This window comes from Saccopteryx leptura, chromosome 3, assembly GCF_036850995.1.
Source record: "Saccopteryx leptura isolate mSacLep1 chromosome 3, mSacLep1_pri_phased_curated, whole genome shotgun sequence".
In the NCBI taxonomy this organism is placed as follows: Eukaryota; Metazoa; Chordata; class Mammalia; order Chiroptera; family Emballonuridae; genus Saccopteryx; species Saccopteryx leptura.
In genome coordinates, this window is record NC_089505.1 from 13,090,727 (window position 1) to 13,117,178 (window position 26,452).

At 39.3% G+C, this 26,452-nt stretch overlaps 1 protein-coding gene across 2 annotated transcripts in view; it reads left to right on the plus strand.

The window, feature by feature from the left end:
* The window catches only part of IPCEF1 (interaction protein for cytohesin exchange factors 1), a 132,434-nt gene that overhangs the window by 61,856 nt on the left and 44,126 nt on the right, over positions 1-26,452 (plus strand). For both annotated transcript variants that reach the window (XM_066372957.1, XM_066372956.1), the window contains 2 exons: positions 4,509-4,548; positions 5,238-5,407. In XM_066372957.1, the coding sequence (XP_066229054.1) occupies positions 4,509-4,548; positions 5,238-5,407 (210 nt within the window). The remainder of the gene's footprint in view (positions 1-4,508; positions 4,549-5,237; positions 5,408-26,452) is intronic.

Here is a 26,452-nt window from a genome sequence, read left to right on the forward strand (position 1 = left end):
AGTGCCTGGCCCATGGCAAACATGATCAACTTTATATATATCTCTTAATTGTCATTCATTGTTTTCTATTACTATTATTATTAGAATATCGATTATCTCCATTTTTTACTACTAGGGATTTAAAAAAATTATTAGGTCATATTTAAGGTAGGGAGTCTTCTGAAAAAATAGAGCAAAATTTCCATGCATTTTCACAGGTGAACTTTTTAATAATTAAAAGCTTTAAAAATTTCCTTTAAAAATTGAGATTAATTTCTATGAAAGAATAAAGATGTTTGTGGGGGAAAGATGTGCTTGTGGAGGAACACCCCTCGCAGCTGTATGAACTGGTACTGGCCTGGCTCTAATATATTTAGAAGATTTTGTGGTTTGGCTCAAGTACTGATAGCTTGAAATAGACAATGCTGTGAGGCTTTGCACCACAGGGATTGGGTAAATGCTACAAATTGGGGTCCATATAGCAGCATATAGGAATATGATTTTGTTAAAAACCGTATCATTATGAAGATTGATGTAATGACCAACTATCTTACTGTGAATTTGAACATAACATGAGGGTAAATTGTGCCTGCAAGATTTAACAATTATTATACAGCTTAGAAGTCAATGTAGTAATTACCCTATAACCAGCGGTGGGATTCAAATAATTTAACAACCGGTTCTCTGCCCTAATGACTGTTTTAAGTATAAAAAACCCGACATACTGAATGGTAGTTTACTAGTTTATGAGTTTAATACTTAAATAAGAACAATAAAAAGGGGTACACAAAACTAGATTATGTTATAAGAAAGAGTTTTAAAAGATTAATGAAAAAATATTAAATAATACTTGACAAGAAACAATAAAACTGTTGCTTAGCATATTTCCATATTGCTTCTTGGTTGGCATCCTCACTTGCAATGTTTTTCCCCTATGAATGGGATGAACATGACTACGGTGCTTAGAATATGCCGTTGTTCAGATGAACGTTAAAAAAGAGTAAGGAATGTAAATTTGTGATTTCCACATAGGGCGGCTGCCCAGGCGCCCACCTTAGAGAGAACCCTGATTACAAGTGTCATTTTGACAACTGGTTTGCCGAACTCAACAAAAAATTGGGTATCAGTTCTGCTGAACCGGTGCGAAGCGATGAATCCCACCACTGCCTATAACCTGGGAGTCAGTACCATCACTCAGCATCAAAGGAGGCCCCTTTGTATATTTTGTACTGGTTTCTATGTTTGTATGTGTTTTTGAGTGATTAGTAATCAAATTATACTCTGAACCATCTTAGAAAGTAAAAGACCCCTTTATAATCAAAGGAAAAATATATTTAAAAGAACCCCCCCCCCATTTTAAAACCAAATGAGGGCAAATTCATAGTTTAAAATAATTTTTCAGTTTTACCTATAACATCCCAATGGGAAGAACGTAGTATGAAAAAATACCTTACTGGGCTCTGGATTACTATTATGAGAAAGAGTTATGATTCACCTGTTGAAAAACTGTCTCATAAAATGCTCAACTGGGTGCTTATTTTTTTTTCACTTACTTAGGGAAAAAACCACACTTAAGATCTTTTTGAAATTGACTAGTTCGCCAGTTCCACTTCCTGTTGTGAGGAGGAGTAAGCTGTATCTTCAACTCACTCAAGTTCTCAAGATTGTTTTCATTCTCCAATGTAGGCTTCAAACGTATATACCTCAACTGAAACCGAAACTCCCTGTACTTGGCTATTCTACAATATGCAGTCTGTTTCTGGTTGGGGGAAACCATTTGAGTAGTTATACAGATTTTAGAATAATTTGCCCAAGAGAAGTGCTATCAGGGGAGAGTTGACTCAAAGATTAATCTCCCTTGTCCCGCTTTAAAAAGTCTGCATAAATTCCTTTCTTGATGTTGGGTGATCACCCTGTTTGAGAGGTATTGTCTTTCTGCTTAGAGTTCCCACTTCTCTGCAACCTAGGCACAAGAATCTAAGATAGACCGAGGGAGAGCTGGTCTTGGGCTAAACTGAGATAAAGACTATAGTTTGATGTGGGGCTTTCTCTGGAAGTAGCTGTAAGGAGTTCATAAGGGATGGCTGGAGGGGATTCACGGGGTTTCCTTCACATCCTACAGCTGTCCTCTAGTGAATTTCCTCTCTCTCTCTGTCCCTCCCTCTCCACCTCTCTCCCTCTTTCACTCTCATTCTTTCTAAAGCCGCTTTTCTGTGAACTTTGGTGCTATTCCTAATGCCATCTCACCATGTCAGCCTGGGGCCAGAACCCTCTAGGAATGCCTCTGTACCACTAACTGACTCCCTTTTCTCCCTATCGCTCAGCTTCTCAGTTTGTCCTGAGTATGCCCTGGAGTCTTCTGGACCCTGATTTGCTCAAATCATTCCTCCTATCTAAACGTACTTACTCTCTTCCTTGCCTCTGGTCTTGGCTCTCAGATAAGTTTTGGTTATCCAAATAATATACGTATTTGGGCTAAAATATTTTATTAGATGCTATTGGTTTTATTGATCTCAGATAACTGCGTACAAAAATGACCCGGGGGACTGCTGGAGGGCATGGTGGGATCTTTGATCAAGATGCACACCAATCAGTATGGGAGATACTTTGTGAAGTGGAGTTGAGACTAGGACCTTCCTGTCGTAACATGCCTAAATTTTAGTCACGTGTCATGACGGCAACATGTCTATTCTTGCTTAAAATTTAGGAGAATTGTTGTCTTTTTTTTTTTTTTTTTTACAAGGATGATTAATTTTTGCAAGGATAAAATTCTATCCTGACATTTATTAAATAAAAAGTCAGTTTGGGATTTCCCGGGAAATGTAATTTAAGCACTTTAACTTGATCATCATTGCTGAAAGAAATATAAGACCTACTTATCTTTAACAATTATTATAAAATTTCTGTTCATTAGATATGAACTATTTGTTGATATCTATAATCACATCATGTTATAGTCTGTATAATTATATAAAGTAATGTATTTTAGTTTTCAGAATATTTTCACAACGTTTTGTTAAATATTTATGAGACCTATAGAAATGGAACTATTATGAGTAACTTGATTTTACAAATGCGAAATTGGGTGCCAAGTGGTAAAGGAGCTTTTTCTGGGACACACAGCAGCTAACCATGACAGCCATGATTGATTTCAGTCCTATGGATTTAAAATTTTCATCCTATTTCCACTATATTATATCCCGTCTTTAACTATATAGTAGAACCATATACAATAGCTACTGAATCAATGTTTGGATATGTAGAATTCTAGCCAGGTGCATCTGGAATAACATTATAAGATATTGTAAGATTGACTGCCAAGTTTTAGAGCTGCTTTTCAATTATGTACAGTTTTTTCATATTCCCTACTTGTTAGCATAAAAATATGTCATTTAAACCTGAGTAAATTCAACTTAGATATTGTGCAGGAAAAAAATGAAACTTCTTTAATCTAAAATGTCTCTCTTTCTACACATCTACACCTACACACACACACACACACACACACACACACACACACACACACACACAAAGAGGGCCATTTTGAAAGCATTTGTTTTGTTTTCTATCTTTGTCGATAGCCTGATTTTACAAGCATTGTTTAAAATGTATAACAAAAAATGTATATTTCAGATATTTTCTCTCATGTCTGATTTGAGTATTTGAAGAGCTATTATAAAATAGAAGTCAAGGCTCTGGCAGGGTAGCTCAGCTGGTTGGAGCATCCTTCTGACATGCCAAGGTTGCAGGTTTGATCCCTGGTCAGGGCACATACAAGAGTCAAGCAATGAATGCATAAACAAGGGGAACAGCAAGTTAGTGTTTCTCTCTCTCTCTCGAATCAATAAATAAAAATTAAAGAACTGTAAGTCGATAATTTCTCTTTTAGGAAACGTGAGAAACAGTCACAAATACTTAAGACAGAATAAGCAATTTGAATTTGACTGTAAATAAGAATTTTCTGCTAAGGAAGCTACTCAGATCTCACCCCAAGAGATGGTGGAATGTTTTTTTCTGGGATACTTAATTCCTGTGGTTTAAGTGTGACCCTATGTGGTAGCAGAGCCATGAATTTGTTAGTATGATGTGAACATGTAACAGTGTGAGATTGCAATGCTTATCTTCCAGCTTTATTTAAATAATTGTTTAGACATCGTGAGAAAAGCAGGATATAAATCTTTTTCTTCTCTCACAAAACCATGAAAAGGAAATATTTTATTTTTCTGAACTTTGGCGAGCAGTGTCCTGTCATAACTGAAGTGATAGTGAGAAGACTGCCTGTGGGTGGAAACAGGAAACGTTAGTGATAAACGCTGTTACCTTTTTTTTTTCAGGTTCAGCTCAATGTCTATTGATTCTAATTAGCACACTTTGTGCCTTAGCTGTAGCTCCCCTCCGCTCTGCGCGGAGAGTTTTTTTTTTAGCTTCATCCTGCTCATAAACACGGCCACCTCCTCCCTCCTTCTCTCTTTACAAATGTTACAACACAATCAGAAATTTCCTCTTTTCTTTCCTTCCTGCATTTTCAGCAGGTTCCCTTGCGACAGAAGCCAAGAAAGAAAACTCAAGGTAATTAGATCTCTTTTGTTTGTTTCTCCCCGCTTTTTTTTTGGCGTGTGTGAGTGTGGTTTTCTTCTCTCTCTCTCTCTGTGCCTTTTTTGGGTTCAGCTTTTTGTCTGTCCTACTGCTAATATCAGGAGGTGGACGGCAGATTAATTTTTGGCTATTAGGGGGGTCGATTTTAAGCAATGACGGCATGCTGTTCACTTGGATTCGTTCCTGGTGGTTTGTCAATAGCGCTTAGCAAGCCTGGCACCGAGTGGAAAGTGGCTGTGCCCAGCTGGCCATTAACCCTTCTCCATCTATTGCATAACTCCTGCTGCTCCGGCGGGCAGGAGCTCTGGCAGTGCAGCGATGTGCCCGGCAGCCTCGGGATTTTCATTTCCTATCGATTCTTATTGAATAATAAATAGTCTTAGACGAGCACTTGCATGTTAGTCTCACTGCTTCCCTTGTCACGTTTTATACCTTCTAAGCACCAAATGAATGTTTAAAAATAAAATAGGCAAATTACTTTTTTTTTTTGTATTTACTTTACATACATATTGGTCAAAAAAAAAAAAAAAAAAAAAAAAAAGAAACAAACAAACCAAAAAAAAAAAAAAACTCCCAGGAGGTAAAAAAAATGAAAAGTTGTCTTTCAGTCTGTCACAGAAATCGGGGTAACGTGTGACCGTCTTGTCCTGCCATTGTTGCAGGGTTTTTCGCTATGAGCCGGAGGAGGATATCGTGTAAGGACCTGGGGCACGCTGACTGCCAGGGGTGGCTGTACAAGAAAAAGGAGAAAGGAACTTTCCTGGGCAACAAATGGAAAAAGTTCTGGGTGGTCCTGAAGGCGTCGTCACTGTACTGGTACAGCAGTCAAATGGTGAGTGCCCTCCCTCCCTCCCAGCCCCAGCCTCTCGCACCCGGCGTGGATTCTAGGTCCTTGTCCAGCAGAGGATCCCTGTGGGAAAGTTAATTTTTATTTCTGGGACTTGGAACAGAGCAAATAAACAAGTTTAGAAACCATTTCTGGTCCACTTCTTATATCGGTCATTCTACTTGTATTTTAGGGGAGAGAAAACCATTCTGCTTGACTGACTAATCTTAGGTAGGAGAAGGCATTCAACTGTAAGCCTTTTACTACAGGAGGCTTTCTGTGTCTGTTAATGTTACTATTCCGTGAGAGAGTCAGGTCATCTCTGGATTTCTGTGGGCAGCATTCCATGTGGCAAATTGACATAGTGAAGGTCTCTATGAAAAAAGGGGCTGAGCTTGAACATCTGTTAGGGATGTTGGTTGATTCAGTCTGCAGAAGGCATTATCCATTTCTTCCTCTTTCCTGTTGTTTCCTCTGATCCTCTTTATTAGACGGGTTGGTTTTAGAATTGCTCACCTGTGAGCCAGCGTTGTGTTGGTGACCGCTGTCTCTTGATCCTTGGCACGTCTGTGATGACGTTAAAGTAACAATGCTTGGACAGCACTTGGTAGGAGAGGTGTCTATCACTCAGAAGCAGTGCACGTTGTCTGTTTCACAGGCTAGATTTCTATTGGGAAGGGCTCGGAATAAAGTTCTTATTAGAAGGTGTGCTGATCTTTCCTGGCTTGGAAACATTGTAAAAATGATGACCGTTGTTGACTATTGAATAGAGCAGAGACTTTTCACAGAGGAACTCTCTCCACTGACCTCTGAGTAGCCAGTCGCTGATCTCAGAGAAGCTGGAGTTTGTTTTTGACGTGAAGTGAAGATCAGCAACGGATGTCCTTTGATCAGTTAAGGGAAAGTTAGGAATTACTCACAGGCTGGGAAAATTCTTTTTATATGAGACCATTCTTTTAAAGTACCTTTTGTGCGTCCATAGCTCCAGCAAAAGTATTAAGAATAATGTTATAAATGTAAAATAAGTGCTATGTATAGTTTGGGGGCAAAATTGTTAGTTGATAAATTTAAGTTCATTGGCCACTAATTCACTGGCACCCATCTTGTGCAAATGTGGTTAAACGGACCCAGTGCTGGTGACCTGGGATAAGCATTCTCCCCTGTGCTTCTCTCTCCCCTCCCCCACCCTGTCTCCCAAGCTTTTTGCTTTGATTTCACTGCCTGCAAAATATGCTACAAAATTCTGCATTGAGTTCTGTAAAATCGTATTTCCGCGAGCCTTTGGTGAATGTTAACAACCTCATCAAAGATTTGGGAGGTTCACGAGAAAGGATCCCCCCATCTCTTCCCTCTCTTTTCTTCGGCCCTGCTAGAGACCTTCATCCTCTTGTCTAGCACGGAATGGTTTCACCCAAATCAAGGCAACCTGGAGCTGTGGTCTCACCTTCTATCCTAAGGGATATTTCCTAAGCAAACACAGCTTCCTTCTTAAGAAGAATTAAGGTTAATATAGACTGCTCACAAAAATTAGGGCATATTTCAAATTGCATATGAAGCTATAAATTATCCTCTATTTTTTTTGTGTGTGAGCAGTGTACATTTCAACCTCTGGTTTCATATTAGTTTAGGCCCTTGCTTTTGGGTAGTGTGGCAAGTGAGAGTCTGTACCTTTTTTATAAAATGAGAGGACTTACTGATGGACCTTTGAATAGCTCCCCAGGGATTTGCAGAGGCTGCTGGGAGACTTGGGTGCTGACGGAGGATGGTGCATCTGTGGGAAACAGCAAAGCTCAGACACAGGCACGGCGTTCATTTTCTCTTCCACTCACACTATTCAGCAGATATGCTCTGGGTGCTGTCCTTGTCTTTATAGCATTTGAAGGAAGCCCCTCTGAAAAGCACATAGTTATAGCTTTGGTTTATTTGACTTCATTAGCTCATTTGGCTTAAGCCTCTCAGAGGAGCGATGAATTACTATTTTGGGCATTAGGAATCTCATGCTTCCACAGGGAGCAGCAGTGTTGACTGAGACTAGATTAGAAAGTGGAAAGGGAGATAGCTTCAGACACACTCAAGCATCCCTGTCCTTACTTGCAAATGCATAAAGCAGTAGTCAGGAAGCAAATCACCTACGGGAATCGAGTTAGTTTAGCAACATTAAATGGAGAATAAATTTACTGTTACCTGGCTGCGGAATTATCCTGTTAAACTAGTGGCAGGTAACAGAAGGACCTTCTAACTCCCTAATTCTGTGACTGTGTTATAGAGAAATATCCTCAGCCCAGGATTGTTGCCAGATGCCAATCTGATGGCCTGCAGGGACCACCATAAAGGACACGATCAGATCACCTTGTTTTCCGCCTTAGCAGGGTTCTGGAAGAACAACTCTGGAAATGAAATCTAAGGCAATTCTCATGAGAAAGTACAAGCGATCTCACGGGACACCTTGGGTTGCCTCGACTGTTGCCTGATCGCGCCCGAGGAGACGCGATCTTTGAGTGTTTCTTCTCTTCTTTTAGTGTTTTTTGTTGTTACTGCTGTTACCCAGTAACTGACTCATGGCCTACCTTCTTCTTTCGTGATGCTTTGCTGCTTCAGACAGTACTACCCGGATTTCCTTGAGAAAGGTCAAGTCCAGACACTCATCCGCTAGGTTTCACACCTCATGTTATGTGCTTACAATGTGATACAGCACACAAGAAGTCATGCCAAGTGTCACAAAAGCAGATTCAAGTTTAACAGCCATAAAAATTCAGGCTATTTAAAACCTTGGGCTTGAAATCCACACAATTGTTTTCCCTTACCTCCAGGATAAAGTACAAATTCATTTCCTGGCTTGTGACAGTCTCCTGACTTGTATCTCTCTTACTTCCTCCCCATTCCCACCCCAGCTTCAACGATAGATCCTTTTAATTCCTTGTTAACATCTTATGTGCCGGCTCCCTCTTTAAAACTTTGCACGTGCTGTTTCTCTGCTCAGAATACTGTCTCCATGCCCTAACGTTTTTCTTCCACTCAGTCCCATCATGTTTCCTCCTCATAAGTCAAACCTGAGTTCAAATAGCCCTTCTTCTAGGTGGTCTTACTTAAGCCGTCACCTACATTAGTTTGCCTCTGCTGCTCCCATAACATTCTATAATTTTCTTATTAAAATACTCATCTTCTTCATTTTATATGTTCGTTAGAATTTCCCTTTTCCATAATTGATAATAATCTCTGTAGGGTAGGGCCACATGAGTATCTTTAACAAATTGAATGGTGTCTGATACTCACTGGGCACTCACTGGATATTTGCTGATTCTATACGTAAATGAGATTTAGGAATCATCAGCATTTATATGACCCGTGTGAATTTTGAGAAAAGGAATGTTGAATAAGGACTGCTCTGGATGGGAAATAACTTTCCAGTGAGGAGATTTCCATTTTCTTTCTTTCTTTTTTTTTTTTTTCCTCTGTTTTTTTGGGTTTTTTTTTTTTTTTTTTGCATATTTCTGAAGCTGGAAACAGGGAGAGACAGTCAGACAGACTCCCGCCTGCGCCGGACCGGGATCCACCCGGCACGCCCACCATGGGGCGATGCTCTGCCCATCCTGGGTGTCGCCATGTTGCGACCAGAGCCACTCTAGCGCCTGAGGCAGAGGCCACAGAGCCATCCCCAGCGCCCGGGCCATCTTTGCTCCAATGGAGCCTTGGCTGCGGGAGGGGAAGAGAGAGACAGAGAGGAAGGCGCGGCAGAGGGGTGGAGAAGCAAATGGGCGCTTCTCCTGTGTGCCCTGGCCGGGAATTGAACCCGGGTCCTCCGCACGCTAGGCCGACGCTCTACCACTGAGCCAACCGGCCAGGGCCAAGATTTCCATTTTCTATTCTTAAAAACAGATAGAAGAGAAGTGTAATTTGAGATCCACTAGAAGAGCTCCATGGTCTCAAACAGGTCCCACACAATAGCTCCCAGGGAAGTTCCACTCGAGCTTGTCACCTGGAGACCAGGCACAGCTGGAGATACAAATTTGGGATCAGCATCTTCTCTCTGGTGAAGAAAAGCCAAGTTCTGAATTATGACCCTTCAGGCATGGCACTGTGAAGTAGTGGCGAGATGAGTCCTTAAGATTTTAGTTATTCATCAAAACTGTCTCTATTTAAACATTGTCAGTTTTCCCCCTTTTGCTGTATCTTGCTTTTCTTTTCTAAGAATTCTTAATTCAAATCTTGCTTTGTTCTGTAGGAAGTATATTGTAGATTTTATTTATATCCAAGACAGATCATAAAGTTAATGTGAATTCTATAACCCAGTAAAAATTAGTGAGATTCTTGCATGTTTTGATTCGACGAGCATGGCAGGCTTTTTTTTTTTTTTTTTTTTTTTCTGAAGTTGGAAATGGGGAGGCAGTCAGATAGACTCCCGCATGCGCCCGACCGATATCCACCTGGCATGCCCACCAGGGGGCGATGCTCTGCCCATCTGGGGCGTTGTTCTGTTGCAACCAGAGCCATTCTAGCACCTGAGGCAGAGGCCATAGAGCCATCCTCAGCGCCCGGGCCAACTTTGCTCCAATGGAGCCTCAGCTGTGGGAGGGGAAGAGAGAGACAGAGAGGAAGGAGAGGGGAAGGGGTGGAGAAGCAGATGGGCACTTCTCCTGTGTGCCCTGGCCGGGAATCGAACCTGGGACTCCTGCATGCCAGGCCAACGCTCCACCACTGAGCCAACTGACCAGGGCACATGGCAGGCTTTTTTACGTGATCCAGGAGCATGTGTGTGTGTCACCGAGGGTGACACGTTATGCTGGCATGCCACTTTAAAGCACTGTTTAGACAATTCAAGTTTTAATTACAGAGTATAGTTTAATATTAATCACTTAAAAATCTCTTTTTAAGTGAGCCCACCATGAGAAGTTTATCATCCATCTTTTATGCATCTACCCACCACCCACATGTCTTTCCACCAATATTTATTAAGGGTTAAAAATAATTTAGGCTAGCTGTTGTAAACACTATAACGGGACTAAAAAATAAGAGATATTTTCCCTTTCAATTAAAAGCTTATAGACTGGTGAAGGAGGAAAAAACGGTCTATGTAAATGACATTATAAAAAAAAATTGTGGAAAAGAATGGCTGTGAGTTTGAGCAATACAGGTAAATTCTGTCAATTCTGGGCAAGAGAAGTGTTTTGGATCGACTGTGAAGGAGTTCTGCCATAGCAGTTTTTACCCCTGGAAGTTTCTCTTTGCTTTCTAGTTAGAAAGGTATGCTTTTCCCATTTATCACTTCCAAAGAGGCATGATTTCCTTGGTCAAAGAGGCCAACCTTCTTTACTACATAACCATGATTTTTACCAATCCCAAGTCATTTCTGTTCTGTGGCTAGAAGCTAGTACAGAAAGGCTTGAGGAAGAAGATTCTCTTAAAATCAGCCTTGGAAGGCAGTTTTATTTTTTTTCCAGGGGGTGGCTTGGGGTTGGTCAGTAGAGAGTAAGGAATGGGCATTCCAGTCTGGGGATGAATGTGAAGAAAGAAATGAAAATATAAGTGAGCCATGCCAACCCACTGTGCTAGACACTATATTGAAATTCTCATCATAATTTAATAGGATAGATTTTATTATTCTCATTTCGGAAGGGAGTTTACTAAGGCTCAGGGAATATAAGTAACTTGCTGTAAGCCACTTAAGTAGCAAATGGCCCAGCTGGGATATTATCTCCCTAAATCAAAGGCAGGCTCTTTCTCTAGGGCCACATGCTGTGCCCATTGAGAGGTGAGCCAAGGCCAATAAATGGGGGCCTCAAATGTACAGTGCAGACAAGTGGATTTGAGCCAGTAGGGAGCAGGGAGCTACTGCGTATTCTCAAGTCAGAAGAGGACATTGGCATGTGAAAATATGAACCTAGCAGTAATTAACAGGATGTATTGGAGAAGGAATGAGCTTTGTCGAGGCCGGGTGGGGGAAGGTGATAAATTGTAGGCATTGACCATGAATTCCTGGAGCAGACTGCAGAATGAAAATTTGGGCCATGCTACATGAAAGGAAAGGTTGTTGAGAACTTGGACATAAGTCCCCAAACATTTGAGGCTAAAATAATAATCCCAAATTTTGGAGCCTGGGGAGACTGGAAAAATACTATAAAAATTGAGGGAAAGAGTTTATGGCTAAAACTGTGGAATTTCATTTACACTCCTCATTTGTTTTGTTGGTTGATTTTAGTTTTGTATAGAGTTACTAGAAACTTGTGCTGTTTCTCTAAATCATTAATCGATGCTATTGCATCAACAGTACAAGCAAGCCCCGGGCCCTGGGCCTCATATAGAAGAGGTGAGTCACTCAACTCTTCATTTCATTAAAACCTTTGGTACAACTAGGGAGTTTTGTAGGTTAATGCCTGGTTTAACACATATTATGGAGACTTGTCAGTTCTCTGAGAATCCCGTCTGCCTGCCCAAATGTGATCGTGTTTCCGTCTCACTGGATGGTCCCACAGATCTGTGGATTTGGGTCCCCTGGTTTCAGTCTCTAGCTGCACGTGCACTTCACGGGAGTTGCAGAGGGTCGTAGATTAGGAAGGGAGTTTTCTTGGAATCAGTTTTAGCAGACTCTCTGTAGCAAAGATCTAATCAGCTTTTAGATTAGGCAGAGTTTACCTTTGTAGAAAATGATACCTGAAAGCCAGGATTTTTCTTTTTATGAGATGACTGTTTTGAAAGTTTCAGTAAATATAGTGTGCCTTTCTTTCAACATAAGAAAAATAATGGGCAATGGGGAAAGAGATGCCTAAAACTCTTCTGTACATTTTAGCAGTGATCACCTGTTAGCATATATTTTGAAAAATGTTTGAGTGAGATTACCATGGATTAGAAAAAATATTCTGTAGAAATTTATAAATACTTCAATCAAAGCTTATTATTTTTTTTTTTTTTTTACCCACTACACTGCAAACACCTGAGGGAATATTCTTGACTTCTCTGGTTTCAACTGAGTCGCTAGAGCCCTAGAACTAGATAAGTACAGAGTAGGCACCAATATTTTTTCAGCTAATTACTTATTATAATACTTAATTAACAATTAGTTGTAGCAATCAATTAACCGAAGCATTATTGAACACCTTACATGTTGCCAGAGTCCTTCTAAAATAAGATGCTTTATAATTATGGGCTTCTAATTTATTTGAATTCTATGTTTTATTTTTAATTAAAAATTAAAAACATTTTTTTTTCAGTTATAGTTGACATTCATTATTCTATTAGCTTCCGGTGTATAGCAGAGTGGTTAGACATTTGTGTACCTTGTGAAGTGCTCGCTGCATAAGTCTTGCACCTTCTGACACCATATGTAGTTATTACAGTGTTACTGCTTATATTCCCTATGCTGTATTTTACATCCCTGTGACTATTCTGCAACTACCAATATGTCCACAATTCCTTCAGAGTTTTCACCCGCCTCCCGTGCCCCTCTCCCATCTGGAAACCATCAGTTTGTTCTCTGTATCTGTGAGTTGTTTCTGTCTTATTTATTTTGTATTTTTAGTTCCTCATAGAAGTGAAATCATATGGTATTTTTCCTTCTCTGTCTGACTTATTTCACTTAGCTTAACACCCTCTAGGTCCATCCGTGTTGTCTCAAATGTAAGATTTCATTCTTTTTCTTATGGTCAAGTAATATTACACTACCTATTTGTACCACTTCTTTATCTATATATTTGTCTTTTGATTGTAGCAATTAATCCATTTACATTTAAAATGATTATTTATAGGTATGCAGTTACTGTCATTTTATTATTTTCTGGTTGTTTTTATAGTTTTCTGCTTCTTATTTCCTTGTTTCTTCTCTTGTAAGTTAATGACTTTCTGTAGTGTTGAGTTTGGATTCCTTTCTCTTTATTTCTTGTATCTCTTGTAGATTTTAGGTTTATGGTTACCATGTGCTCTCTCTCTCTCTCTCTCTCTCTCTATATATATATATATATATATATATAAAAATATATAAAAAATTTATTTATATATAATATATCAATATATACACCAAACTTTGTTTATAGCAGTTTATTTCAAATTGATGTTGCTTAAGTTTAAGCCCGTTCTAAAATCACTACCACTTTTAGTCTCCCCCTCCATGTTTCTGTTTTTGTCATTACTTTCTACTTCTTTTGGGTGTATGTGTGTTTGTGCGCACCCCTTAATTTATTGTTGTAATTACACATGATCTTCCTAGTTTTACCTTTTAGTCTTTGAGCCAGTTTTAGTGTTGGTTGATTCATTGTTTTTATTATGTGTTTGTCTTGGTCAATGAAAATTTTTTTCATTGTGCTATCTTCCTTTCATATTTTTTATTTTTCTTCTTATTAAAGAAATCCTTTCAACATTTCTTATAATACTTGCTTGGTGGTGATGAATTCCTTAATTTTTTTTTCTGGTCTGTGAACATATTCATTCATTCTTTTAGCCAAACACCAACCTCTGAATGTATCCCAAACAAAAATCTGATATTAAAAGATTTTTTTTTTCTGAGAGGACAATTTAAATCAATTACATAAAATTGCTGAACTCTTTGCCAACATATGTCCTAGAGTTTGTATTGGAAAGGAGAATGAGAAGACACTATTGACAGGGCTCCCCAGGGAAGAGTGTGATGTATCAGCATCTGTCAGTGAGCAGTTTGCCTGAAGATGATGACTGATGGATGAAAGGGGTAATGTGGTGGTTTGGGTACCACTTAAGAACCTGAACACAGGAAAGATTGAGGACTTTGAAAATTCTGTTACTTCCCTCAATATAATTTCCGGTATGTGAAGATCTTTAAAATGGATCTGTTATATTGTGTACGATACTATCACTGTGTCTTAATATTTATTTTTCTTGGTAGGTCCTAGAATGTATTTCTAAAATACTGGCTTTTCACTATAGTGTGTTTTTTTTTTTTTTTAAGAATATAGTTTTAGCCTGACCAGGTGGTGGCACAGTGGATAGAGCATTGGACTGGGATGTGGAGGACCCAGGTTTGAAACCCCAAGGTTGCCAGCTTGAGTGCTAACTCATCTGGTTTGGGCAAGGCTCACCAGCTTAAGCCTAAAGTCGCTGGCTCGAGCAAGGGGGCACTCGGTCTGCTGTAGCCCCTCTGGTCAAGGCACATATGAGAAATCAATCAATGAACAACTAAGGAACCACAACAAAGAATTAATGTTTCTCATCTCTCTCCCTTCCTGTCTGTCTGTCCCTATCTTTCCCTCTCTCTGACTCTCTCTCTCTCTCTCTCACACACACACACACATACAAAGAATATTTTTTTAGATTTTAAAATTTATTTACTTATTTTTATTAGAGAGAGAGAGAGAGAGGGAGAGAGAGAGAGAGGAAAGAGATAGAGAGAACAGAGGGAGGAGCAGGAAGTATCAACTTTCATATGTGCCTTGACCAGGCAAGCCCGGGGTTTCAAACCAGCGACCTCAGCATTCCAGGTTGATGCTTTATCCACTGCGCCACCACAGGTCAGGCTCCACCATAGTGTTATGATCAGGTCAGTTTGTAGCTGGGGCAAGCAGTTTTCAATAACTTCCTCTTGCTAAATTCATAAAAAGTGGGAACAATTGCTTATGTTGGCAATATTGTTTTGCCTTTATATTCTTTCCAAAATTTTCAAAATCAATGGTGAAACACCAAGACTCTGAAATCCCTCATGTCTTTTGTCTTGTTCTCAGGAGGCAGTGACATGCGCTGGCATTGCTGCTTTGGATGAGGCTGCCAGAGTTGATGACGTAGGCCTGACTCTGTTACCGACCAGTTCTAGTGCACAGCGGTGACTGAGATGCCTATCAAAGGGCTGTGGCACTAACCTGTCATCTCTGGTGGGCAATTCATAGTGCTCTCCCTGGCAGTGTCACAACTTTTGTGTCACTGCATCTTTCTATGGTACAGTCCATCTTGCTTCTTGAAAATTCAAATTAATTTTAAAGCGTTTAAATATATACACTATAATATTCATTGAGAGAAACTAGAGTATATGATTAAGTAAAATAAAAAAGACAAATAGAAATGCAAACAGGAAGAAATAAATGAGTTGAGATAATTTATTTGTTTGAATGAATCAACGATCCTACCACCTTGGTGTGATCACTGTTAACATTTTGTTATATTTCCAAACTTTCTTTTGGTTTTCCAAAAATAAAAGGATACTATGCATAAGATTGTAACTTGATTTTCTCACTAAGCAATACATTATCAACATATTTCTACGTTAACACATATATATCCAGAACATCATTTCTAATGACTGTATTACCTGTGGATATTTTATAGTTCAACAATTCATAGAATCTACAATCAGAAGTACCTTTTATTCTAAAATCTTTAAAAATAGCTAACAGCAGATATAATACACAAGCACACATATACTAACTTAAATATGAAGCAATACCCATTTAACTTTTGTAGATATATAGTATGTGTGTGTTTGTATAACTATTAATATATGTGCATAAATGTTAATATGTATATAGATATATTGATATGTGTGTATATATACATGTATGTATGTGTGTGTGCCTATAGCTTAGTCAGTCCTTCTTCTAAGTTAGCAGGCAGGAAGGTGGCTTTTGCCAGCATGGTAGAAGGGAGGAATGTCACCTGGATTCCAGTTCTGCATTTTATGATGGAGCTCTGTACACCTAGGTCAGTGATGTCACTCTCTATGCACACGTTTACTCGCAAGTACACTGTGACAAGAACATTATCTCTACGTAATTCAGAATGCCTTTGAGAAGACCACATGCTTCTTAAAACTACGTAAAAAAATCAAAGGGATGCATACAAAGGAAGGCAATTTTGGATATGCTTTAGATAAAAGATGCTTTTAGGATGCAGAAGAATTGTGGTAAGGGTTTCCAGATACCAGAAATGGTTTCTTTCAGCAATTGTGGCTTATTCTGTGATTGACATTCTACAAATATGCCTGCTGACCCTGAGTGAAGGGTGATTTTAAGGTACAAAACAGGGTAGTGAGCCAGAAGGCCTGGGAGGGCCTTCTGCACAGCTGTTGCAAACCTGGAGGGAGAGTTCCGGTAGTTCATCATTCAGTGATGTGGGTTGTATGTATATTTCTCAAGCAATGACATGAGAAATGGCCCAGGGGATGAGTTGAACTTTTGGCTAGATTTGAAGATTTTCCTGAGAAGTCATTATATAAAGATTTATCATCCCTCTGGAGCAAGCTCTTTTGAGGGCCAAAGACCCAATTGCTTCTACAAAGCCAACTAACTGATAAACTCACCTGCCATCATGCTGCTGTGTGTAATCTCCCATACAGCATATTTCAGGAACATTTCAAAAGGAAGCTATGTGTGGTGATTACTGGGGGTGGGCGGAAGGTGGAAAAGGTACTGGGGGGGGCAGTAAATGGTGATGGACAAAGGGTTGATATGGGGGCGACACAATACAGAGTATAGACATGTGTTGTAGAATTGTGCACCTGAAACAGGTATAATTTTGTTAACCATTGTCACTTCAATAAATTCCATTGAAGAAAGGAAGCTATGCAATGGAAATTAAAAAAAAAGGAAAGTGTTTGTTAAAGGAGTTAGAATTTAAGGGAATGTGTTTAAAACCATGTCTTCAAAAGAGACACAAGCAAATGACATGACATAGTAAGGCTGAATAATATTTCATAGTATGTATATACTGCATTTTGTTTATCCATATCTGTTAGGCGTGTATATCATTTGGCTATTGTGAAGAATGTGGCTATGAACATAGGTGTACCAATATTGCTTTGATCCCTTGCTTTTATTTATTTATTTTTTTTTGGTTTTGTATTTAGAAGTGGAAGTATGGCCCTGGCCGGTTTGCTCGGCAGGAGAGTGTCAGGCCAGCATGTGGAAGTCCCGGGTTTGATTCCCAGTCAGGGAACTCAAGAGAAGCAACCATATACTTTTCCACCCCTTTTCCTCCCCCTTCCTTTTGCTATCTTCGCCTCCCGCAGCCATGGCTCGAGTTGAGCAAGTTGGCCCTGGGCACTAAGGATGGCTCTATGGCCTTGCATCAGGTGCTGAAATAGCTCAGTTGCTGAGCAAAGGAGCAATGGCTCCAAATGGGAAGAGCATTGCCCTGTAGGTGGCTTGCTGTGCGGATCCTGCTCAGGGTGCATGTGGGAGTCTGTCTCTCTGCCTCCCTGCTTCTCACTTAAAGAAAAAAAAAGAAGTGGAAGTATGAAATCACATGATAATTTTATTTTTAATTCTTTGAGTTGTCATACTGTTTTCCATAGGGACTGTACCATTTTACCTCCCACAAACTGTATACAGGGCTTCTAGTTTTTCTATTTCCTCACCAACACTTGTTAACTTTATTTATTTATTTATTTTGTATTTTTCCGAAGCTGGAAATGAGGAGGCAGTCAGACAGACTCCCGCATGTGCCCAACCGGGATCCACCCAGCATGCCCACCAGGGGGCAATGCTCTGCCCATCTTGGGGTGTCGCTCTGCTGCAATCAGAGCCATTCTAGTGCCTGAGGCAGAGGCCACAGAGCCATCCTCAGCGCCCGGGCCAACTTTGCTCCAATGGAGCCTTGGCTGCGGGAGGGGAAGAGAGAGACAGAGAGGAAGGAGAGGGGGAGGGGTGGAGAAGCAGATGGGCACTTCTCCTGTGTGCCCTGGCCAGGAATCGAACCTGGGACTCCTGCACACCAGGCCGACGCTCTACCACTGAGCCAACCGGCCAGGGCGTTAACTTTATTTTTGATGGTAGCCATTCTAATGGGTATAAGGCAGTATCTCATTGATTATGGTTTTGATTTGCATTTCCCTAATGATTATTGACCTTGAGCATCTTTTCATGTTTGTTTTTGCCCATTTGTATATCTTCTTTGGGAAAATGACTTTTTCCATTTTTGTATCAAGCTGTTTGTTTTGTTGTGGTTGAGTAGTATCTTAATAGCTCTTAAGAAACTCACAAAAACAGTTTGAAGAGATTTTAAATTTCCTGAAGTATGAGAAGATTTTTTTTTTTAATTTTTATTTATTTATTTTTACAGAGACAGAGAGTGAGTCAGAGAGAGGGATAGACAGGGACAGACAGACAGGAATGGAGAGAGATGAGAAGCATCAATCATTAGTTTTTCATTGCGTGTTGCAACACCTTAGTTGTTCATTGATTGTTTTCTCATATGTGTCTTGACCGCGGGCCTTCAGCAGACTGAGTAACCCCTTGCTCGAGCCAGCGACCTTGGGTTCAAGCTGGTGAGCTTTTTTTCCTCAAACCAGATGAGCCCACACTCAAGCTGGCAACCTTGGGGTCTCGAACCTGGGTCCTCTGCATCCCAGTCCGACGCTCTATTCACTGCGCCACCGCCTGATCAGGCGAGAAGATTTTATATATATATATTATATATATATATATATATATATATATATATATAATATATATATAATATATAAATATATAAATATATATGGTCTACCGGAAAGTTCTGTCTGTTTTTGGAATAAAACAAAATACAAATTTTTCTTACCGTCAATAAACTTTATTAAATATCTATACATATATTGTGTGAAGACAAGATTATGTATTATACTGACTGTGATTTTAAAAGAACTAACCTTATTTTTATTTCTCCTAAATTTTTAACATTGGAAGCCAGAGCTCCAGGTTTTTCTTAAACGGGGTCCTTTACCGACTCTCCCCACTGCTGCCCTAGCTGTGGGTGGGAGATGGAATTTATTAGAAAGAGGTGTAATTTATTCTGTCACAGTAAGATTTAATCAGTTTTCTTCTTATTCCTTTAGAACTTTCCTTTCTATTTAGTGCTTTCTTCCTTTTTTTTTTGACCATGCTGCCTAAGAGACAAACCCTATGTATGTGAAAATGATCTTTTAGAGTTTTAAGGCTTCTTAAAAACAGGCAGAAATAAAAGTGAGGCAAGGTCAGATCCTCAATGGCTTGCATGTTAAGGGTTTTATATTATAGACAACAATAACACATGATTCTTTTACATGGTGAGGTTTGCATTTTAACTTTCTTTCTGGAAATAGTATTTCAGAAAACTATCTTTGTACATCATACTAGCGGAAAGTTCACTAGTAACTTGATTTCATTTAAAATATGACTCCCTAGATAGGGAATAGAGAAATGTAAATAAGAATGGTGAGCTAGGGGGACTGATTGACAAATCATAGAACAAGGTGGCAGTCACTTCTTGTCACCACTTAAATACGACCTACGATGCTAGGGAGGTAGTCATCCTTGAGTGGTCTTTAGGAGGAAATGATGAAGAGGGCTTCTGGTGCCAAGCAGCTGGGCTATTCATGAGTAAGAACCATGAGCAGAGACATTTCTTTGAAAGAAATGGCATTTTGGTTCAGGTACCCCAGAAGCACACCCTGAGAAGAGGATTTGGGTGCCGGTAGTTTATTTGGGAAGTGATACCGGAAATACTTGGAGAGGGAGTGGGGAACTGAAAAAGGGTAGAAAATTAGCTAAGAAAGCTCTACTTCCTCCTTTTTTATGGCTGAGGAGTAGTCCATTATGATAGCATGGATGAACCTGGAGAATATTATGTACAGTGGAATAAGGTAGTCAAAGGCAGAGAAGTACCATGTGACCTCACTTATATGTGGAATCTAATGGACAAAATAAACTAACAAGCAAAATAGACTCAGAGATACAGAGAACAGATTGACAGTCCTCTGACGGCATTGGGATTGGGAGGCTCGGTGAAAAAATGAAGGAATTAAGCCAAGAGAAAAAACTCATAGACACAGACAACAGGGTGATGATTATAAGAGGGGAAAGGGGTGGGGGAGGTATAAGAGGGTAAAGGGGCATAAATGGTGATGGAAGGAGACTTGACTTGGGGAGGTGAACTCACAATGCAATATACAGATGATGTATTATAGAATTATACACCTGAAACCTGTATAATTTATTAGTCAATGTCACCCCAATAAATTCAATAAAAAGTAATGGTTTTAATCAATTAAGATAATTCTAGTTCTTTGCTTTCAACAAAATGGAAGGATGACCATGTGGAATTTCTGCTGATAGATTATTGAAAATAACTTAAGATGGTTAGTGGGTTTTTGGCATATAACTTGGAAGAAGATCAAAGAATTGAGTGACATTGCTCTTACAGAATTCCATTCCCACCTACTACATTATGTCATCAAAATTTCCACACACTGATGGCTATAGAAAGAGAGAGAGAGAAAAAGAATAGCCAGAAGTACTACTCTTCTGTGGATACATGATCTGTTTTATCTTAATCTTCCTCTGTCTTATTAAAAGATGCATTTCCAAAAAAAGAAAGCTCTACTTAGCAAACAAGTTGTGACTGTGGGTAACTAAAGCTTAATTCTGCTGGGGGATTCTAAGAGCCTGTGGAAAATCATGCACCCCAGAGTTTTTCTTCTCTGGGGCAGGGTGCCTGGAGTATATATTCAGGAAGTCCCATGGTCATTGCTGGAGGACTCATCCTGGGAGAAGTGATTCCTTAGCACCTCAACACAGGTGGAGCAGTGGAATGTGGCAGCCTCGGAAGCCTTCCCACAGAGAGATGCAGAACACTGGTAATCCGGGCTTTTTCATAGTGTAGATAATCAGAGAGGCTAAGTGCTCTGCTTAGGGTCACACAGCAGGTGGCTTGCTCACACAGTAGGTAGCTTGCTCACTCAGAAAGTGGCTTTGCATTGAGATACTTGATACCAAATCCGGGTCCTTTCTTTGTGCCATCCATTGGCTGTAAATTCTCTTCTATTTTAGCTCCTAGTAGTGACTGAAGTTTTCCCACCTCATGTTTAGAATTATTTAGCTGATTTCTGGGTTTCAGTCCAAGTTCTCTCACTTCAATAATACCACATAACATTCCCATTGTATAATACCAATCTAGTGTGGTGTCCAGGTTATAAACCGATCATCTCGTAAATCCTGGCACATGGATCTGATTAATTTTCTTCTGAAGGCTAAGATATTAGCACCTCAGTGGATCGTGCTTAGCTCTTAATAAATGTTAGCTATTATCAGATGTTAGTCAAGATTATTATATTTGTTAGAAGGACTTCAGGCATTCTCGCTGCCAGTGATAGAAGATCAGTCTGCTTCTAATACTTAGAAGAAAAAGGACAAAACAAACAACCAGTTTTTCTTGGTTCCCTTGCAGTGCTTGTCACAGCCCAGTGCTAATCGGCTCAGCGCTCTGCCTGCCGGCCCAGCAGTGCTGGCAGAATGTGGGTGGCCCTGTGTACAATCTGCCTCTCTCCTTTTCTGAAGGGAAGAGGGCTCATCAGAACGAAGCAGTATTGTGTTCTCTCACGTGCAGAGGAGGAGGGAGCATTTAGATTAAATGCAGTTTTTCTTTAGGAGGGGAAGGTGGGAAGACATGGCTAAAACTATGTAAAAATAATAACAATGTCATTTCTAAGAATCCTTACACCACATTCCACTATGTAGAGTGAAAATTCTGTGCTCCCTGACCTGTGGTGGCGCAGTGGATAAGGCGTCAACCTGGAAACACTGAGGTTGCCGGTTCAAAACCCTGGCTTGCCTGGTCAAGGCACATATGGGAGTTGATGCTTCCTGCTCCTCCTCCTTCTCTCTCTCTCTCTTTCTCTCTCTCCCCCCCCCCTAAAATGAATAAATAAATAAAAATTAAATAAATAAAAAAAAAGAATCCTTACACCACATTCCACTATGTAGAGTGAAAATTCTGTGCTCCCTGGTCCCTTGGAGTTACTATTATTCCTGTGGGGTTATGTCACAGTGCTTCTATTCAGTTAGGTTCATTCTTTTCTGTTTTTTAATTTTAGGAATTGTTTCTTTTTTAGGTTTGTTTGTTTAGGTTATTCTTTATATGTATCATTTTTACCCCATCCCAGTCAACATTACGTAACAAGTCGCAACTTGTTTTTGTTTTATTCTTTATATGTATCATTTTTACCCCATCCCAGTCAACATTACGTAACAAGTCGCAACCTGGTAAGTCTTGTTTGCATCCCTATTTCTCTGCCTGCTTTCCTTTTTCTGTTTTTGTTTTATTTTTCCTTTGATTCATTTTGTAGATACAGGCAAGTATATATACCGAAGCACATTCTATTCCTCATTTCTTACACAAAATTAGCATATTACATCTACTGTGCTGTACCTTACTTTTTCTTTTACTATGTCTGTGAGATTATGCCTATATGTGTCATTTTTTATAGTTATTCGTGGCATGTGGATGCCGCAGTTTACTTAACAGCCGCCTGCTGAGAGGCACTTGGATTCTTTACAGTCTTTTTGTTGTTGTTGTTGTTGTTGCAAATAATGTTGCGGTGCACATGTTATCACACATTGTTATATTTAGGACTGATCCGAAAAGCGGGATTCCTGGGTCCCAGGGCACATGCGTGTTTGCTGGTTACGGCCTTTCCTCCTAGTGCATTCTATTTGCCTCACGACCAGCCGTGTCAGAGACTGTTTGTAGAACTAGAACTTCCACAGTGGATTTTGCGTTTTCTTTTCTTCCACCTCAGTTTATTTTCAGCTTGAATTTTAGAGACTATGGTTCCAATTTCTCTAGTGGTTTTAAGTCTGTGTGCCGTTAGAATTTAAGGACACCTGTTAAAACGTGACACGAAAACAGACAGCTTTGCTTGGAGTTTAGACTTTGCCTGTTTCCGACGTGCTGGGGTTTCAGGGCAGAACTGAGCAAACCATGGATCTGTTGGGAGAAATGCAGTTAGTAGCTTCTCCTGATTCTTAGAGTCATTGGGTCACCTCATTTACATGTTATTTAAGGTAATTCTAAGAATATTAAATTTGTAATTACACATACACACAAAAGCGTATTTTACAAAAAAAAATCTGTATTTTGTTTTAAAACTTTTTTCGCTCAAATTGAAGATTTTATTTAAACACCTTTAATTTGTTTAACTACAGGTTTTGAGGGATAATGTCCTATTTTAATCAATTAAAATGCCTAAAGTGTGGCAAATTCCATAAAATATTTCTTTCCCTAGAATTTGTATAGTCCAAAATTGAAGCTATTACTGGGCTTAAACCATAGATGATAAGAAATACTAAACAAATTTTGTGTCTAATGTTTAACAAATCATGTTGAATCATAAGCAGGGTCATCAGAAATCTCATTTTTTACTTTCTTTCAAGTCTTACTGATATCCAAATGAGTTTCATTTATAGCTTCTTCTTCCCCAAATGTTTCCTGCTTCTCATATATTATAAAACAACTTTATTAAAATATGTTTTATATATGACATAATTCACCTTTTTGAAATTTATGATTCAATAAGTTTTGCTGAGTCTTCTGAGTGATGACACCATCATAATAAATTAGTTTTAAATCATTTTCATTATATCAGTAAAATCCTTCATGCCCATTTACAGTTAATCTTCATTCCCATCCCCGACTCCAAGCAACCACCATTCTCTTTGTCTCTGTAGACTTGTCTTTTCTCTATACTTACAATAAAGGAATTATATAGGTTTTTTTGTATCTGAATTTCACATGGCATAATGTTTTCAAGGTTCATCCATGTTTTTAGTATGTGTCCATAGTTTACTAGGCAATATTCAATTGTATGAATATACCACACTATTTACTTACCAGTTGATGGGTATTTAGATTGTTTTCAGTTTTTGACTATTATGAACAATGCTGCTATAATATTTGCATGCAAATATCTGTGTGGGTGTATGCTTTTATATCTCTTGGGTATATACCTACGGGTAGAATTGCTGGGTTGTATTGTAATTATATGTTTATAGATTTTAGAAACTGTCAAATTGTTATTCCAAAGTGACTTCTGTGTCTCATTTTAGCACTTTATTGTCAGAGGAAAAAGGCAGTGTTCCTTATTACTCATTCATTTGTAAAACTCATTTCTTTTTTCCATGGATGTTGAATATATCGTATCCCTGGTATTAATGATAAAAATAATGGAAATAATCCCTTCAAAGTACTCAGTCTATTGGGAAGAAAGACAAAGAACCAGATATCCAAGTGTAGTAAGAGAAGTACATAAGTGAAGCCCACCCAGATATGGGGCGCCAAGAGGAGGACACCTCTTCCAGGCTCCGAGAAACAGGAACGACGTTCTGAAGAAGGTCACACCTAAGTTGATTCCTGGAGACGAACCTAGGGGAGTGAGGGAGGAAGGGCATTATAGGCCTAGGAGCAAAGGCAGCCTGCTCCTAAGGAACCCCTTCACTTTGATCACCTCTTTTCTCATAACAGTGTCTGCTTAGAACATGCTATGTAGTTTACGTGCTTATATATGTTGAGCACTCTTTCTCTCTTGAGAGTAAAGCTCTCTGTTTTGTTCACTAATATCAAATATATTCCAAATATCTCACACAGTGCCTGATGCAAAGAAGCTACTGGAATATGCTGGAAAAAAAAATCAATGTGTAATCCGAACAGTTTTGATAGAAATGTGTGTTTAATGCTGCCTAATGATAGCAGGTGCAGGTGCAGGTGAGACTCCACCCACGTGAACAAACCAAATCGAAGTTTCTGGAAAAAGCTGATGAACTGATTTGTGAGGAGGGATGCCTTTGAGATTGTAGAACATTATACCACAAAGTGAAAAGCCTGTCTTGCTTTACAGCTGAAGACGAGACTTGGTGAGACAAGCTTCCTCCATGGCCCAAGGATGGTTTGATTCTTCTGGCAAGAGAACAAAAATTTTTTTGACATTACAGTACAGAGGGATGTTTATAGGCACCAATGCAAAACTTTCAGGTCACTTTTCAGAAAGTTAGGAATTCTTAAAGAGGAAGGGATACCATTCAGGAACATTATTTTGGTTAATGTAACAAGGAACAAGGGCTCTAGAAAGGTAGGAGGAGGGAAAGGAGGAAGAAGAGGAGAAAACCGTTATTCCCTTAGGATTTGCCTATTGTGATGATCTTTTTTGAGGCATTTTTTTTTTTTTTTTTGCAGATCAAATAAGAAGGGCAGTTTTTGACACAGTTATCTGATTTTGAGCATATCTTGAATGTCTTCATAAAGACAAAAATTCACTAAGGTGCCTTTCACTCAGATTTATTTAGCGTCTTAGTTGAAAGAATCTTAGCCATTTCAGTACTTCAGAAAACTAATCCGCCCAAATGAAGATTTGCAACTTATCTTTTATGTTGATGTATTTTGAATAAATAAAGAATATTAGTAAGTGTAGATTTTTTTCATTTTTTTGTTGATTGAGTTTTGTGTTGTTATCATTAGAGATGGACTTTTGAATTGAAAATAGTTTATAGATTAATAATGCTATCAATTGGTTGTCAATATTAATTCAGCTCAGTGGAAGTATTTTCAATGATTTAGTTTTATTTTGTTTGTTTTGGTGAGTAAGGAGCAGGGACACCAGAGGAGATGAAACTATGTAATTAAGCAGGACTTGATCGGGAAGGGAGGGCCTTTTATACTCTGCTAAGGCGTGTAAACTTCCCCCAAGGGCAGTTGGGAAACATGCAGGATTTTATTGAAAAATGTGATGTGAAGAATGTTCACGAAGATTTGCTCCTGCTCTGATTTTGACACTAAATTGGATGAAAGGACAGCATTAGGGAGAAAGAGAACAGTGTAGAAGACTTTTTCAGTAATTCAGATGAGTTAATGGTGATCTGAAGGAATTGGTAGGTCATAGATGAATTGAAGAGCTGAGACAGAGGCAGCAATGTTATAGCTTGCACAGATGCTGAGAAGGAGATGGAAGACTCAAAGATGTCTCCCATATTTCTTTTTTGACAACTGCGTAGAAAGTGATATCATTCATAGCAGTAGAGAACAAAGGACAGAGAGGAACAGGAGTACAATGAGGAGTTTGGTTTGGGATTGTCATTCTTAGGGACTATCTCAGTCAGCTCTGGCTGCTATAACAAAATACCAAAGATTGGATGATTTAACCAACAAGCATTTATTCCTCATTTTGTGGAAGCAGGAAAGTCCGAGATAAAAGTTCTGGCACATTCTGTGTCTGGTGAGGGCTCTCTTTCCAGGTTTGCAAACCGCTGCCTCTCTGTTATTGCCACATGGAGGTGTGAGAGAGGCTTTGGGCTCTTTTTCCAAAGGCACTGATCTCATGTT